The 15,428-nt window shown below is 41.7% G+C and overlaps 1 protein-coding gene across 4 annotated transcripts in view; it reads right to left on the bottom strand.

Moving 5' to 3' along the window:
• Positions 1-4,302: 4,302 nt before the first annotated feature.
• The window catches only part of pcid2 (PCI domain containing 2), a 44,741-nt gene continuing 33,615 nt past the window's right edge, over positions 4,303-15,428 (bottom strand). For all 4 annotated transcript variants that reach the window (XM_041211310.1, XM_041211314.1, XM_041211312.1 and 1 more), the window contains 7 exons: positions 10,960-11,035; positions 9,726-9,867; positions 9,385-9,485; positions 8,781-8,854; positions 6,955-7,080; positions 6,718-6,841; positions 4,303-4,606 (listed from right to left, as the gene is read on the bottom strand). In XM_041211310.1, coding sequence (XP_041067244.1) covers positions 4,517-4,606; positions 6,718-6,841; positions 6,955-7,080; positions 8,781-8,854; positions 9,385-9,485; positions 9,726-9,867; positions 10,960-11,035 — 733 coding nt within the window. In that variant the 3' untranslated portion in view covers positions 4,303-4,516. The remainder of the gene's footprint in view (positions 4,607-6,717; positions 6,842-6,954; positions 7,081-8,780; positions 8,855-9,384; positions 9,486-9,725; positions 9,868-10,959; positions 11,036-15,428) is intronic.

Below are 15,428 nucleotides of genomic sequence, written 5' to 3'. Positions count from 1 at the left end.
CCATGCAGCACAAAAAGCAATGGGACAGCTGAGTCACAAAAAGTGATCGTTTCCTGAGATCACAGCACCTAAAAAGGGCATCAACTTGTCATGGTCTAAGAAACACCACCTTTCCTCAAAATTAACCAGTGAATCATAATTATGAGCATCAGCATGGTACCATTCCCCATTATTCTATTAGATAAACAAATAACAAGCAGTCATTGCATCAAATAATTCCAGTGATCTAGTACTGTCACAAAAGCTTCATCAGTTTCTGCACCATGGACACCTCTTGTGGCCGCCTGACCTTTGCTTTGTCATATCCTATCATTTCTATGTCACACCTGGGATAGCTGTTCTAAATTACAAGAGCCCCTTGGGTTTGAGGTGACTGACTCCACTCCACTCCATTCCATTCCATTCCGCCCGGGGTACGGCGCAGGGGTAGGATGATTCTTTGTTATTGGGACAGAGGTAGCTCCAATCTGGTAGAGTTGGAGGCTTCCGCAATGAGCTAAACGTTGGCTGATGTTCTTGCTTCCATGAGGGGGACCAAACCCCAACAACTCGACATGATGCTAGGAGTAGGATCCTGGTCACCAGCAATCAGTGCGACAACTGATCCCAGTGAAGCAGAAAGATCCTGGGATCCCTGACTAACTGAATACCATCTGGTGGTGCAAGAATCCTGCCTTGTATACAACTATCTCACCCTATCAGCATTATCTGTAGGCACAGAAAATGCTGGAAAAACTCAGCAGGTCTGGCAGCATCTGTGGAGAAAGAAAGAGTCGGAACATTAACTCTTTCTCTCTCCACAGACGCTGCCAGACCTGCTGAGTTTTTCCAGCATTTTCTGTTTTTATATCAGTTTTCCAGCATCTGCAGCATTTTGCTTTTATTATCTGTTGACACCCCAAGATACTGGTTTTAGGCTGCTTAGCTCAGGGTAGCAGTGCTGCCAGAGGTAAAGGTGACTGCATTCTCATGCTCTTCAGCACCATTCTTTCTCCTTTCCTGTTTTGCCACGTTTGGATGGGGAAAGAAAAAGTTTGCATGTGGGTTAGGCAGAGTCAGAACTATCAGAAACAGGTACTTTGTGGATCTCTTATGAGGAAGCTGGTGGAGAGATTGAAGAATATATACATTCTCATGAACTCACATTTGTCACAATGTCCAACCTCCCCGTCACCCGCCCCACATCTTCATTTTCAACTGCGAGGCCGGTTAATTTCAATGATTGATAACACCACTTCTTTTTGATGACTTAAGTGAGTGAATGCCTAGCATTATGTGCTAGATCCTGTGCAGGAGGAACCCATAGTATTAAGTGGCTGTAGGTCTACAGATCCTGTAGAGTCAACCTGTCAATTTTAATGATAGTAATTGTAGGTGGAAGGAGTAAGGAATGAAATGCTGAGAGTTCAATGCATGACAGGATGTGAGAACTGACATGAGTGATGCCAAGTTATATTGTTTCTTTGGCAAGCAACAAGGTGCAATGTGATATCCCAAAGGGATTGCTTGAATATTGGGACAGGACACAGCAATTTGCATGTGTTTCTATAAGCTGCGTTGCTATTCAGCAGACATGCTGAACTACCTTTACTGCCCTAGCGAGGTCATTAAACTGCACATGTCGCTGTAATCAGGCCTTTGGGGTTATGGAGGTCCGTCTCACAGCCATATCCTTCACATGCACCATGCTGCTGTGTATAATAGCTTCTTCCCTGTACTTTCAACCATTGCACTCTCTCAGATAGCACCAGCCCTTGCATTCTCACTTTCCAAAGGCTCCTTTAAATGGATCCACCCTTTCAAATAATGAGACTTCACCCACCTATTTCTCTGAATTTTCTGCCCCTTTCTGGAGAAATAGGAATTACCTTTTTAGGCCTATGAGCTTTGTTCAGAAATTCTGATAAAAGGTCATCACACATTTTTAAAATTTATTCATAGGATGTAAGGGTGGTTGGCAAGGCCAACATTTATTGCCCTTGAAATGTGGTGGTGAGACACCTTCTTGAACTGTTCAGTTTGTTTGGTGTTAGGAAGTTCCACATTTTTGATCTAGCGACAGTGAGTGAAGGAACGGTGACATAGTTCCAAGTCAGGATGCTGCATGACCTGATGGTGTTCCCATACACCTGCTGCCTTTGTTCTTCTACATGGTAGAGGTCACAGGTTTGGAAAGTCCTGGAAAAGGAGGCTTGGCGAATTGGGTCAGTGCACCTTGTTGATGTGCTCATTACTACCATTGTGCACTGATGGTAGAGGCAGTGAATGTTTAATGTGGTGGATGGGTGCCAGACAAGCAGGTTGCATTGTCTTGGATGGTGTCAAGCTTCTTGAGTGTTGTTGGAGCTACACTCACCCAGGCAAGTAGAGAGTATTCCATCACATTTCGAACTTTTGCCTTGTAGATGATGGACAGGTTTTGGGGAGTCAGGTGAGTTACTCCCCTTGGAGTTCCTAGCCTTTCATCAGCTCTTGTATAGTATTTGTATCTGGTCCAATTTTTGTTGATGATGGAAAATTCAGTGACGATAAAGCCGTTGAATATCAAGGGGAGATAATTAGACTCCCTTGGAGATGGTCATTACCTGGCACTTTTGAAGTGCTAATGTTACTTTCTATTTATCAGCCCAAACCTGAATTTTGTCCAGGTCTTACCGCATACAGGCAGACTGCTTCAGTATCAGATTTCCAAACAAAGTCAAATTGGACTCAAAATGTTAAGTCGATTTGTCCTTCCACAGATATTGCCAGACATGCTGAGTTTTTCCAGCACTCCCTGTTTTCATTTCAGTATCTGAGGAGCTGCAATGGAACAGAGCTCTGAAATCACCAGCAAATATCCCCAATTCTGATCTAATGATGGAGGGAAGGTCATTGGTGAAGCAGCTGAAGATAGCTGGATCTAGAACACTGTCCTGAGGAATTCATACAGCAATGTCCTGTGGCTGAGATGATTGGTCTCCAACAACCATCTTCCTTTGTGCTAGATATGATTCCAACCAGTGGAGAGTTTTCCCCCTGATTCCTAGTGACTTCAAGGAGCCCAAGAAAAATTGATGTCACACTCGGTCAAATACTGCCTTGATGTCAAGGGCAGTCACTCTCACCTCACCTCTGGAATTCATCTCTTTGGTCCATGTTCGGATCAAGACTGTAATAAGGATTGGAGTCACCTGGTCCTGGCAGAATTCGAACTGAACACTGGTGAGCAACTTATTGTTGAATAAGTGTCATTTGAAAGCTTCGTCAACAATACCTTCCATCATTTTGTTGATGATTGAGGGTGGACTGGTGGGACAATAATTGACCAGGTTGGATTTGTACTGGGAAATTTTACACATTACCCACACATGCTGCCTGACCTGTTCAGTGCTTCCAGAATTTTATGTTTTTATTTCAGAAGATTGTATAAAACACTGGTGAGGCCACAACTGGAGTATTGTGTGCAGTTCTGGTCACACATTACAGGAAGGACGTAATAGCTCTGGAGAGAGTGCAGAGGAGGCTTACAAGAATGTTGCCTAGGTTAGAAAAGTGTAGCTACGAGGAGAGATTGGATAGGTTGGGGTTATTTTCCTTAGAACAAAGAAGGCTGAGAGGTGAATTGATTGAGGTGTACAAAATTATGAAGGGAATAGTTAGAGTGGACAGGATAAAATTGTTTCCCTTGATGGAGAATTCCAGAACCAGGGGACATAGATTCAAGATAAGTGGCAAAAGGTGTAGGGAGGACATGAGGAAGAACTTTTTTTACGCAGAGATTAGTGGGTGTCTGGAATTCACTGCCCAAGTTGGTGGTAAAGGCAGAAACTCTAAATTCTTTTAAAAAGTACCTGGATCTGCACCTTAAGTGCTGTAAGCTGCAGGGCTTTGGGCCAGGTGCAGGAAGGTGGGATTAGAAAGGGCACCTGGGTGTCCTCGGGCTGGCATGGACAAGATGGGTCAAATGGCTTCCTTCTGTGCTGTAACTTTTCTATGGTTCTAAGAGGCAAGCTTAGCATAGGAAATAATCATGTGAAATATATTTTGCATGAAATTTATTTTCTGGTGTGGGTAGGGATGGAATGTTTGAGGGCAAGCTGACAATGCAAAAAACTTAAATTTTTGGTCTTGTGCGTGTTCCTTTTTGAAACGTTTTAGAATAGATGAGGTACAAATTATTAATATGGTGATATAATAATCTAAATTCTTCGGTTTCTGCAGCAGAGATATATAAACAGTGTGCTTCAATAAAAAAAAGTTTGCATTAATTACAACATCATCTTCACTTAACAAGTTCAAGTTAACAAAATATACCTTGTATCACATTTGCATCTTTAATGAGAAATACAAAATTACACTGGAACAATGACAGAGGAAATACATTAAACAATGGCAGGAAATACTCACTGGAATGCAAGTCACATTATCCTTAGCTTTACATACAATCCTTGGTGATGAGGCCATCAGCCTGCAACACGTGCGTGTCCTGGGATTGATGTGGGGAAGCAATATATGAACATCTGACCTCCTTTGGTTAACACACAGAGGATAGTGGTGGGAAAGGATTCTGTTTACTGACAACAAGCTTTTGATGCTGGTGAGAGATATAACCCTTGATGTGTCCCTACAAAACAAAGAATGAAATGTGACCACACACAAATGCTACTCTATAATGATTTAGCAAAATGACTTGCATTTTTATAATGTTTTTCACGATCTCAGGATACCCCAATATGCTTCACTGCTAATGAAACGCTTATTGAAGTGTACTCACTATTGTCAGGTGGGCAATGATACAGCCAATTTGCGCACAGTTAGCTCCCACAAACAGCAGCATTTGTAAGCAGATAATCTGTTTTATTGATGTTGGTGAGTGATAAATTTTGGCCAAACTTCCAAATAGTCCCATTTAATTACTTATACATACTTGAGAAGGTCAGGTGGGGCCTTGGTTCAACCAAAAGACAGCACTTCTAACAGTGTTTCGATGTGCACTTGTGATGCCATGGCATACAAGGCTGTGGGCCTAGAGCTGGAAAATGGGATTAGATTAGTTATTTATTTGACCAGCGCAGACTCGATGGGCCGAAGGGCCTTTTTCTGTGCTATAGACCTCTATGACTCTATGAGTGTGGTCAAGTTTCCAGACTGGGACTCCAGCAACCAGTGACATCAACCTTTTGACTCACGAGTAAGACAAGTGAGAATGCTAGCCATTGAGCCACAGCTGACACCAATGGTTAACGACCCTCAAACAGACAACGCTGTCATAATGACCTCCTCACCCACCATAAAGCTACCCGAGTAGCCCCTTCAAAGAGCAGGGGTTAGCCGACCCAATGACACACAGCAAAATCTCATCTGCTAAGACCTTGCTCTGTCAATTAATATAGAAAATGATGGAAAACGCTGTCATAAACCTTGGCAATTTTAAATATAAACTCATTGTATAAATTAAAAATAATTTCTGTCCATTACAAAGCAGGACTTTTAGTTACTGCTAGCTTCCAACCTTAGGCATGAGTGCAAGTGAAGCAACTAATAGCATCCTTAATTTAAAAAAAACTAACAATATCCACCAACACCAACTCAGTAAGATTCAACTCATCAGTTCCTCTCCATCCAGAGTCCATATCTGATTATTGGACCCCATCAGTCCCTCTCCATCCAGAGTACATGTCTAGTTAGCAGGCCCATCAATCTTCTTCCTCATTCCCTTTTGCAAGTTCTTCTCTTTTATTTTGTATTCAGTCGTTTCCCACCACCCTCCAACCTACTCCAGAATACAGATATTAACTGGGGTTATTCATATTCTAAGCATACAAGTATGAGGGAGGGTGCAATATTCATCAGATTCAGATCAGAGGGATGCAGAGGGTACCTGTATGTGTTGACTTGTGATACTGAACACTGGATGGACCCCAAAACCATGATGCTTCTAGGTATGAGAGTTACCTATATTTCTCTCTTTTAGAAAATGCTAAACACATGAATATTTATATTGTTTGGAAGAAATGTGCTACAATTAAGAATTTATGAATCAGAATCTTACAATATAGGAGGAGGCCATTTAGCCCATCATGCCCCTGCTGGCTCTTGAAAAAGCTATCCAATTAACTCTATTCCTCCTGCATATTTAATGCACTTTTATCAAATCTAACAATGATAGTTCGAACATTTTGTATTCTATGGCCCAGAGTTTCCAATCTCCGGATGGTCATACCCCAACGGTACCTCCCAAGATGTGCTACGGGATCCCTTGTAAGTGCCAACGCACTGACTATGCGGGAATTTCCCGTGAAGTTTAGACTTCCAATGGGCAATTCCCCTGCATCTGGAACCCTCCGAATTAGAGACTTTAATGGTTCCGACTCACTTAGCAGAATAGTTACTCAGGAAAAGTTAGGAGGGTTAAAACCAATTCTAACTTCTGGGTACCTATACCACTGACCCCACTGATGACACCCCCCCCCTCCACTTCTCCCCAACCCGACTACACCCCTACCCAACTAAACCCTCCCCCCATTCCACATTATGCTCCATATTCTGAGGAAGCCCAATTCAGAAGTCTGGGCAAGAAATGTGGAGCTCTGGTGCAAGGGAAGTAAACAGAAGCGGAGTGGCAATCCAACAGTGATTGCCACTCCTCAGAAGATTCGGCCCTATATTTCCCTCATAAATTGAAAATGAGGGATTAGACAACAATATGCAATATCAAAATGGTCTAACACATACCATGTAGATGAGGTTTGCTAAAATACACTGAACTTCATCGATGTCAACATCCTCGACTTGCATGAAATTAAGAGCAACCAGGAAAGCATCGAGTGGCAGCTGGTGTGTCCTGAGCAGTAAATACCTAGAAGAACAGAATGAATTAAATATAAAATTGCTGGTTAATTATGAAGTACTGTGACTGTTCACACAGAACTACTTGACACAAACAGACAGCGAATGAAATTTTGCACTTACACTTTCTTGAAAAGATTTCTGTACGTGATGATTTTCAGTTTTTCAAGTATTAGAAAGATTCCACAGCGAATGAAGAAAGCCTCATGTTTTGCCAAAGCTTCATTTAGTAGCAGAAGGTTCCCTTCACTAATTAAACAAAAAAACAACAAAAGAAAATTAATAACAAGGAGACTGCACATCAGAACTGGGTCCAAACAAACCTTTACTCAATTTACCAGCCCATCTCCAACCAATAAGAGTGACCATGTCCATTACTGGCTTGAAATTTGCTCAATGGGCTACACCATGTCCAGAATGATAACAATGATAATAAGAACAGTTTTTAATCATATAGCACCATTAACACTTAAAAACACCCAAGGGACTTTAGAGGGTGGAGAGGGTGCAATGGATATCGAGTCATTGTCAGCATCTAGGAGAGGCAATGGGCTGCTTGGTTATCAAGGTGTGGGGTTTGAAAAAGATTCTAAAGGTAAAGAGAGGAAAGGAGAAAACAGTCCTCAGTGTCACAAATGACATTCTAGATGACTGACCATCGCAAATTAGCCCTCCTTATCCATCTTGTCCCATCTGAGCCTTTGACAGGGTTGACCACAACATCCTTCTGAAACACCTCTCCTCCCTTGGTCGGATGGGTAGGATTGCCCTCACCTGATTCCATTCCTATCCGTTCGGTTGGAAGTCGGGCAATCTTCTGAAATGGCTTCTTGTCTCACTCCAGCATCATTACCTCTGGTGACATCAAGCATCTATCCCAGCCCCCACACCCACCATTTCTCATCTACATGCTGCCCCTCGCAACATCATCTAAAAGCTCGTCAGGTTCCATTGGTACGCTAATGACGCTCTACCCTTCTCTCCCTTGACCCCTCTAGTGTCTCTGATTTCTCACGTTGCTTGTCTGACATCCAATATTGAATAAGCAAAAATTTATTCCAATTAAATATTGGGAAGACTGCCAAAAACCCTGTGCTTGGTAACTGTCTGGTTAGACCAGACCTTTCCCAATATAGCATTCTATTTGACTGACATTTTGGGAGTTAGAGTTCCAGATCTTCACTAGCCTTTGTGGGAAGAATGCTTCCCAATTTCACCCAACACCACCCACAACCCCCTACCCCGCCCCGCCACCCCTCACCCCAGCCAAATGACCTAGCTCTAATTTTAAGGTTTTGCCACCACTGTTCTGGACTCCCCTTCCACAGAAAATAGTTTTCCTCTCTCTAACCAATTAAATTCTTTAATTATTTTAAACATCTCAATTACATCACACCTTAATCTTCTGTATACAAGGGAATACAAGCTTGACTATGCAATTTTTCCTTATAATTTAAACCTTTCAACCTACATAAATCTGCACTGCACCTTCTCCAAGATCAATATAAAATTCCTGGGTCAAGGTGCTCAGAATTGAATGCTATACTCTAAATGGAGTCTGACCAGAGCTTCATAATTTTTGTGCTTTTATACTGATGCATTTTTCAACAATACTAACATTCCTGGTTAGGGAAAAACATTACATTGAAACTCCCTCACACTACCTTTGATGCACCTATTCCAAAGTACATTAGTAGTTATAACTATCATAAGAATAAATTTGATTTCTATAATAAAATCTATACCAAAACCCAGGCTAGATAACTCAAGTGCCCAACAAAGCAAATAGAGTCAACCAGCAGGACTGCAGGTCTGAACATCAACTAAAATTTGCCAGTGAATTACTGAACAAATCAAGGAATCATCCTCCAGCACATTACCAGCTGGTATTAAATTCAAAGCCTACTAATTTACAAGGTTTCCTTTACAAATTATCATAAAATTCATACCCAACAGCTTTGGTGACATCAGAAAACTGCAAAAGGTCATATTTTCGTAAAAGCTGGACTGTTGGCATGTGGCCCTGTAAAATAAATGTATTGTGTTAAAAGAAAGAAATGAAATAGAAAAAGGGAAGGAAAGAAGGATAGACTCAGGACATTCCAAGGCAGTTTATAGTTAATGAAGTACTTTGGAATTGTAGTCAGTGTTGTAATGTAGGAAACACAGCAGCCAATTTGCACATAGCAAACTCCCACAAACAGCAATGTGATGTGAATGACCAAATCATCTGTCTTTAAGTGATGTGGATTGAGGGATAAATGTTGAACAGGACGCTGGGATAACTCAACTGCTCTTCTTTGAATAGTACCACGAGATCTTTCACATCCATCTGGTTGAATGCCTTATCCAAAAACAGTATTTCACACCTGCAATGGAGTGTCATTCTAGGTTACACGCTCAAGCCTCTGCTATGTGGCTTGAATACAAAAAGTAGTCAAAAACTGCATTTCTCTCAACATCCTATATCATGTTTTTTTCAAACAGTTGTCTCCTAAGATGTAAATGCCTGGATACTAGTTTTATTATTGCTACACAATGTGGCTTACTTACAAGGAGCATCTTCACAGGTAGCAGGTAGATCAGAATCATCCGCTTGTTTTTCTGGCTGGACCTGTGGCAGTGTCGAAATGCAAATGATAGATATTCTTCAGCTGCAAAAAGAGGACAGAAAGTTTAGTCCACGTGTACTTCCTGGCCATTACAGGCCAGATTTACGTTCTCTTTATATTTTGTGCGTTCTCCCTTTTGATGTACTTTACACAACTAATAAGATAATAGCTATAGGATAAATAAACACAATTTTGTTTTTGAATAGAGCATTCTAAAATGCCTGTAAACAGATAGTGTACAATAATAAGCCTACCCAGTACCAGGTTATAGGAGTGCCTCACCTTGCTTAAAATCACTGTCAAACATGGCTTTCCTCCCAACATAGTACTTGTATGTCACCCTTTGTGCCATGCTGTACTCATCCTTTAGACTGGAGCTGTCAATTGCTCTGATTAAGGGCTTACACAGATGGAGTTTATTGATCTGTTGGAAAATGTTTAGAATACCAAGTAATACCAAATACGAATTTCTAGTGGAGTTCAAATAATCCAGTTATATTCCTATACATACACACAGAGCAGTCAGTCTCTTAGAGATATTGGCCTTGCTATCACCACCAATAAGTTATGGGTTAAAAAGTGAAATGCAGAAAACACAACATTAACCTGCCACCATTTTTACAGCACCACTGGAGCCATTAAATAACTAGGCCAGGGGATGACAGATAGAGTTTAATGTAAATATGTACAAGTGATCAGAAGAGGAATAAAGTGTTGAATGGACTATTGTTGATTAACCTATGAGACCTGTCAGTGGAGTGCTTGACTGAGTAGACAAGGCAAGCCAGGTAAACATGTCACTGTCCAATAACATGTGGACTAACACAATAGGTAATAATGTGTGAGCTGGTGCATGTACTCTGATGACAGTTCACATGCTGCTGAGGCACTGGTCTTGATATTAAACCCAACCCCAAATGCCTACGGGTAGGCAAAGGTTAACTCAAATATGGGAAACACACCCCAAACTTCTCACTCACTGTCTTTTGCAGCAGCAGATATCACAGTGTCACGAGTGTGTAGATGGAGACTGGGTGCTTTCCTAATTTAAATGAAGTTCCTAAAGGGCAATTAGAATCCCGATTTAAAATACATTGCTGTTGTTCGGGTTCAGGAAAATTGGCAGTCAAAGGGAGGCTGATACTGTCAATTCCACAAGGCAAGTGCCTTTTCCAGCACTCCTTGTGGGCCAGGAGGAGGAGGAGTGGGCCCCCAGCCCTGCTTTGCAACCGCCCCTTACAGCCCTGATGGCTGATCTCAACCCCGTCCCCATCTCCAACTCCAAGAGTCTCTAGCCACTCTCCAAGCCACTCTGTTATCGATCAAGATGTCAATATTAACAGGGGAATGGTAAGGAAGTCCTGTCATTAGATTGGGCAGGATCTCTGCGTCCCCAGCCTTACTGGGTTCTTCAGCTATCTTCAACACTCCTCGCTTCCCTATTGATATTGGGGCAATTCAGTGGGTAGTGGTTGTACAGTTACACAGCTGTAAATACAGGAATTTTTTTCCTTACCTTAAAGTATATTTTGAACAGCTGATTGATGAGAAATAACATTCCCCACTTCTTCGAGTCATCGATTCCAGCTCGGCTATTTTCAGAAGCAATGATAATATTCAGTAAATTCATTTTGATCATTTAAAAAAGTAAAGCCAAAAAATTATCAATTTAAAAAAAAAATCAATGGATTATGAGAAGAGTCCCCTAACCAAAGTTCCCTTTCACTATCAGAATGACGACATACTTTTTCACTATGTGTTATGTTCGGAGTAGAACATTACAATCAGCTCCTGCTTTGTAGAAGTTTAGATAAAAATAAAATTTGAGGACATTTTGCTGCTGTTTAATGAATTCAAAATCTGTGAACCACAAACTGGAAGAGCTTCTTAGTCTACTCAAAATGGACAAAATGAAAAGTGTACTTCTTCATCTAGACCTTGGAAAAGTACAAATGCCAATAAGCTGCATTTATCCATAATGAACTGGCTCAGAATTTTCGTCATCCATAAAAAGTTTACAAGTGGAAGATTATATCAAAAATCCTCTCCCAAGGAAGTCAGACAGTGCGATGTGACATAAGAATCACAGAATTGTCATGGTAGAGAAGGAGGCCATTTGGCCCATCATGTCTGAATCAGCTGACGAATGAGTATTATGATCTAGTGCATTCTCCTGCCTTTTCCCTGCACATTGTTTCTATTCAAATAATCATCTAATACCCTCTTGAATGCCTCGATTGAACCTACCTCCACCATACTTCCAGGCAGTGCATTCCAGACCCGAACCAATCACTGTGTGAAAAAACTTCTGCTCGCATTGCATTTGCTTCTTTTGCAAATTACTTTAAAACTGTGCCCTCTCATTCTTGATCCTTTTATGAGAGCGAGAACAGTTTTTCCCTATCTAATCTGTCCAGCCCCCTCATGATTTTGAACACCTATATTAAATCTCTTAGCCCTTTTTTCTCCAAGGAGAACAGTCCCAACTACTACAATCTAATCTTCATAACTGAAGTTTCTCATCCCTTGACCCATTATTGTAAACCTCTTCTGCACTCTTTCTAATACATCCACATCCTTCCTAAAGTGTGGCGCTCAAAATTGTACACAATACTCCAGCTGAGTATGTGTACTCAGTGTCCTATACAAGTTCAGCATAACCTCCTTGTTCTTGTATTCTATGCCACTATTAGTAAAGCCTAGGATACTGTATGCTTTAACAACTGCCCTCTCCACCTGTCCTGTCGCCCTTAATGACTTATGCACATATAAACCCTGGTCCCTCTGCTCCAACACACCCTTTAGAGTTGTACCCCTTATTTTGTATTGTCTCTCCAGGTTCTTCCTACCAAATGGATTATCTCACACTTCTCTGTATTGAACTTCATCTACTGCCTACCTGCCCACTAACTTGTCTATGTCCTTTTGAAGTTCTACACTGTCCTTCCCACAGCTTACAATGCTTCCAAGTTTTGTAGCACCTGCAAACTTTGAAATTGGCCCCTGCATACCAAGATCTAGATAGTTAATACAGATCAGGAAAAGCAAGAGCCCCAATACCAACCCCTGGGGAACTCCATGACAAACCTTACTCCAGTCTGGAAAATATCCATTAATCATTACCTGCTGTTTCTTATTACTCAGTCAATTTTATATCCACGTTGCTACTGTCCCTTTTATTCCATGAGCTATAACTTTTCTCACAAGTCTGTTGTGTGGCACTGTATCGAATGCCTTTTGGAAGTCCATGTACACCACATCAACAGCATTACCCTCATCAACCCTCTATTACCTATTCAAAAAACTCCAGCAACTTAGTTAAACCCAATTTTCCCTGAAGAAATCCATGCTGGCTTTTTTTAATCAACCCACATTTTTCAATGTGATTATTAATTCTATCCCAAGTAATTGTTTCTAGAAGCTTCCCAGCTACCAAAGTCAAACTGACTAGTCTGTAATTGCCGGGCTTATCCTTACAACCTTTTTTGAACAAGGACATAACGTTTGCAATTTTCCAGTCCTCTGGCACCTCCCCTGAGTCTAGATTATAGCCAGTGCCCCTGCAGTTTCCACTCTCACTTCCTTCAATATCCTTAGATGCATCTCATCTGGTCCTGGTGCCCTGTCAACTTTAAGTACCGACAGTTTATCCAATACCCCCTCCTGATCAATTTTGAACCTTCTAGTGACAGAGTTTATTCTGTCACAATGGCCTGGGTAGCATCTGCTTCCTAGATAAAGACAGATGTAAAGTATTCATTTAACACCTCAGCCATGCCCCCTGCCTCCATGTGTAAGTCACCTTTTTGGTCCCTAATCAGCCCTACTCCTCCTTTTACCACCCTCTTACTATTCCTGTGCCTAAAGATGACTTTGGGATTCCCCTTTATATTGGCTGCCAATTTTTTCTCATAATCCCTCTTCGCTTCTCTTATTTGCTTCTTCCCCTCCCCTCTGAACCTTCTGTATTCAGCCTGGTTCTCAATTGTATTTTCATCTGACACCTGTCATTAGCACAATTTTTCTTCTTTATCTTAATTTCCTATTTCCTTTTTCATGCAGGGAGCTCTGGATTTGTTCGACCTACCTTTCCCTTTTAAGGGTATACATATTGACTGTGCCCGAACCATTTCTTCTCTAAAGGTGGCCATTGTTCAGCTACAGTTTTTCCCATGAACCTTTGGTTCTAGTCTATCCGGTCGAGCTCCATCTTGATCCATTGAAGTTGGCTCTACCCAGTTAATTATTTTTACTTTTGATTACCCATTGTCCTTTTCTACCATCATCCTACTCCTTATGATCCAATGATCTCCTAAATGTTCCCCCACTGACACTTTATCTACTTGATCCACCTCAATTCCAAGAACCAGGTCTAGCAGTGCCTCCTTTCTTGTTGGACTGGACATGTACTGCTGTAGAAAATTATCCTGAACACAATGCTCTCCCCTCTCTACTCTTTACACTACCTCTATCCCAATCTATATTCAGGTAATTAAAGTCCCCACTAAGACTGAGCTGACAAACCATTTCTTTTAAAAAAGAATGCAGAAATGTCAGTCAACATCATATTGGGGGCTGCTTACAACGTGGGGCAGAACCGCAGCCATGGGAGACAGCATCAGGGAAGGGGCATATTTTAGCTATTCCAAGATGCAAAGCATTGAGAACAACAAGAAAGCTCAGCTGTAACTAGGCTACAGTCCCTACCTGCTTTGGAGATCATTAATAGATGACTCATAAGTTAGTATAACAGATAGATAAGTTTAATAATGACAGAAAAACATGTGACACTTATAGTTAGTGCGCCATACACAAGACTGTAGCAGGGTGTGTGAGAAACCATCATAGCAGCTTAACCTGCAGATATTTTTTTGTTTTTTTTAATTCATTTACACAATGTTGGCTTTATTGGCTGGGCCAACACTTATTGCCCATCCCTAACTGTCCTTGAGGAGGTGCTGGTGAGCTGCCTTCTGAAACCGCTGTAGTCCCTGTGGTGTAAATACACCCACAGTGCTGATAGGGAGGGAGTTCAAGGATTTTGACCCAGTGACAGTGAAGGAACAGTGGTATATTTCCAAGTCAGAACAGTGAGAGGCTTGGAGGGGAACTTGGAAGTGGTGGTGTTCCCATCTATCCCTGCCCTTGTCCTCCTAGATGGTCGTGGTTGTGGGTTTGGGAGGTGCTCTCTAAGGAACCTTGATGAGTTTCTGCAGTGCATCTCGTAGGTGATACATACTACTGCCACTGTTCATCTGTGGTGGAGGGTGTGAATGTTTGTGGAAGGGGTGCCTATCAAGCGGGCTTTGTTCTGAATGGTGTCAGGCTTCTGGAGTGTTGTTGGAGCTGCACTCGTCCAGGCAAGTGGAGACGATTCCATCACACTCCTGACTTGTGCCTTCTAGATGGTGGACAGGCTTTAAAGAGTCAGGAGGTGAGTTACTCACCGCAGGATTCTTAGCCTCTAACCTGCTAGTGTACCTACAGTATTTATATGGCTAGTCCAGTTCAGTTTCAGGTCAATGGTAATCTCCAGGATGTTGTTAGTGGGGGATTCAGTGATGGTAATTCCATTGAACGTCAAGGGCTGATGGTTAGATTCTGTCTTGTTGGGAGATGGTCACTGCCTGGCACTCATATGGTGCAAATGTTACTTGCCACTTATCAGCCCAAGCCTGGACATTGTCCAGGTTTTGCTCTATTTGGACATGGGAAACATTTATTCACCATTCATTTTGTACACAATGAAAGCGAAAAATAGTGCCTTAAAAAGAAACGGTGACAACGGCGAGATTACAGTCAAAAACAGGCACATGAAATGTTACTATCAAGCAGGAGTTCCAAACTACAGTCTATTGACCTCATACAGCCCCTGAGAGCAGCCCATAAAGGTCAGACAACTTATTATTACTCGCACTTGTGTTTGCCTTTCCTAAACTGTGTGGACCTGGATGTTTGGAGAGGTTTGTTGGCTGGATTTTCTCC

The sequence above is a fragment of the Carcharodon carcharias genome, chromosome 18 (genome assembly GCF_017639515.1).
Source record: "Carcharodon carcharias isolate sCarCar2 chromosome 18, sCarCar2.pri, whole genome shotgun sequence".
Classification (NCBI taxonomy): Eukaryota; Metazoa; Chordata; class Chondrichthyes; order Lamniformes; family Lamnidae; genus Carcharodon; species Carcharodon carcharias.
Note: the sequence above shows the minus strand (reverse complement) of the source record. Positions and strands in the feature narration are given on the sequence as shown.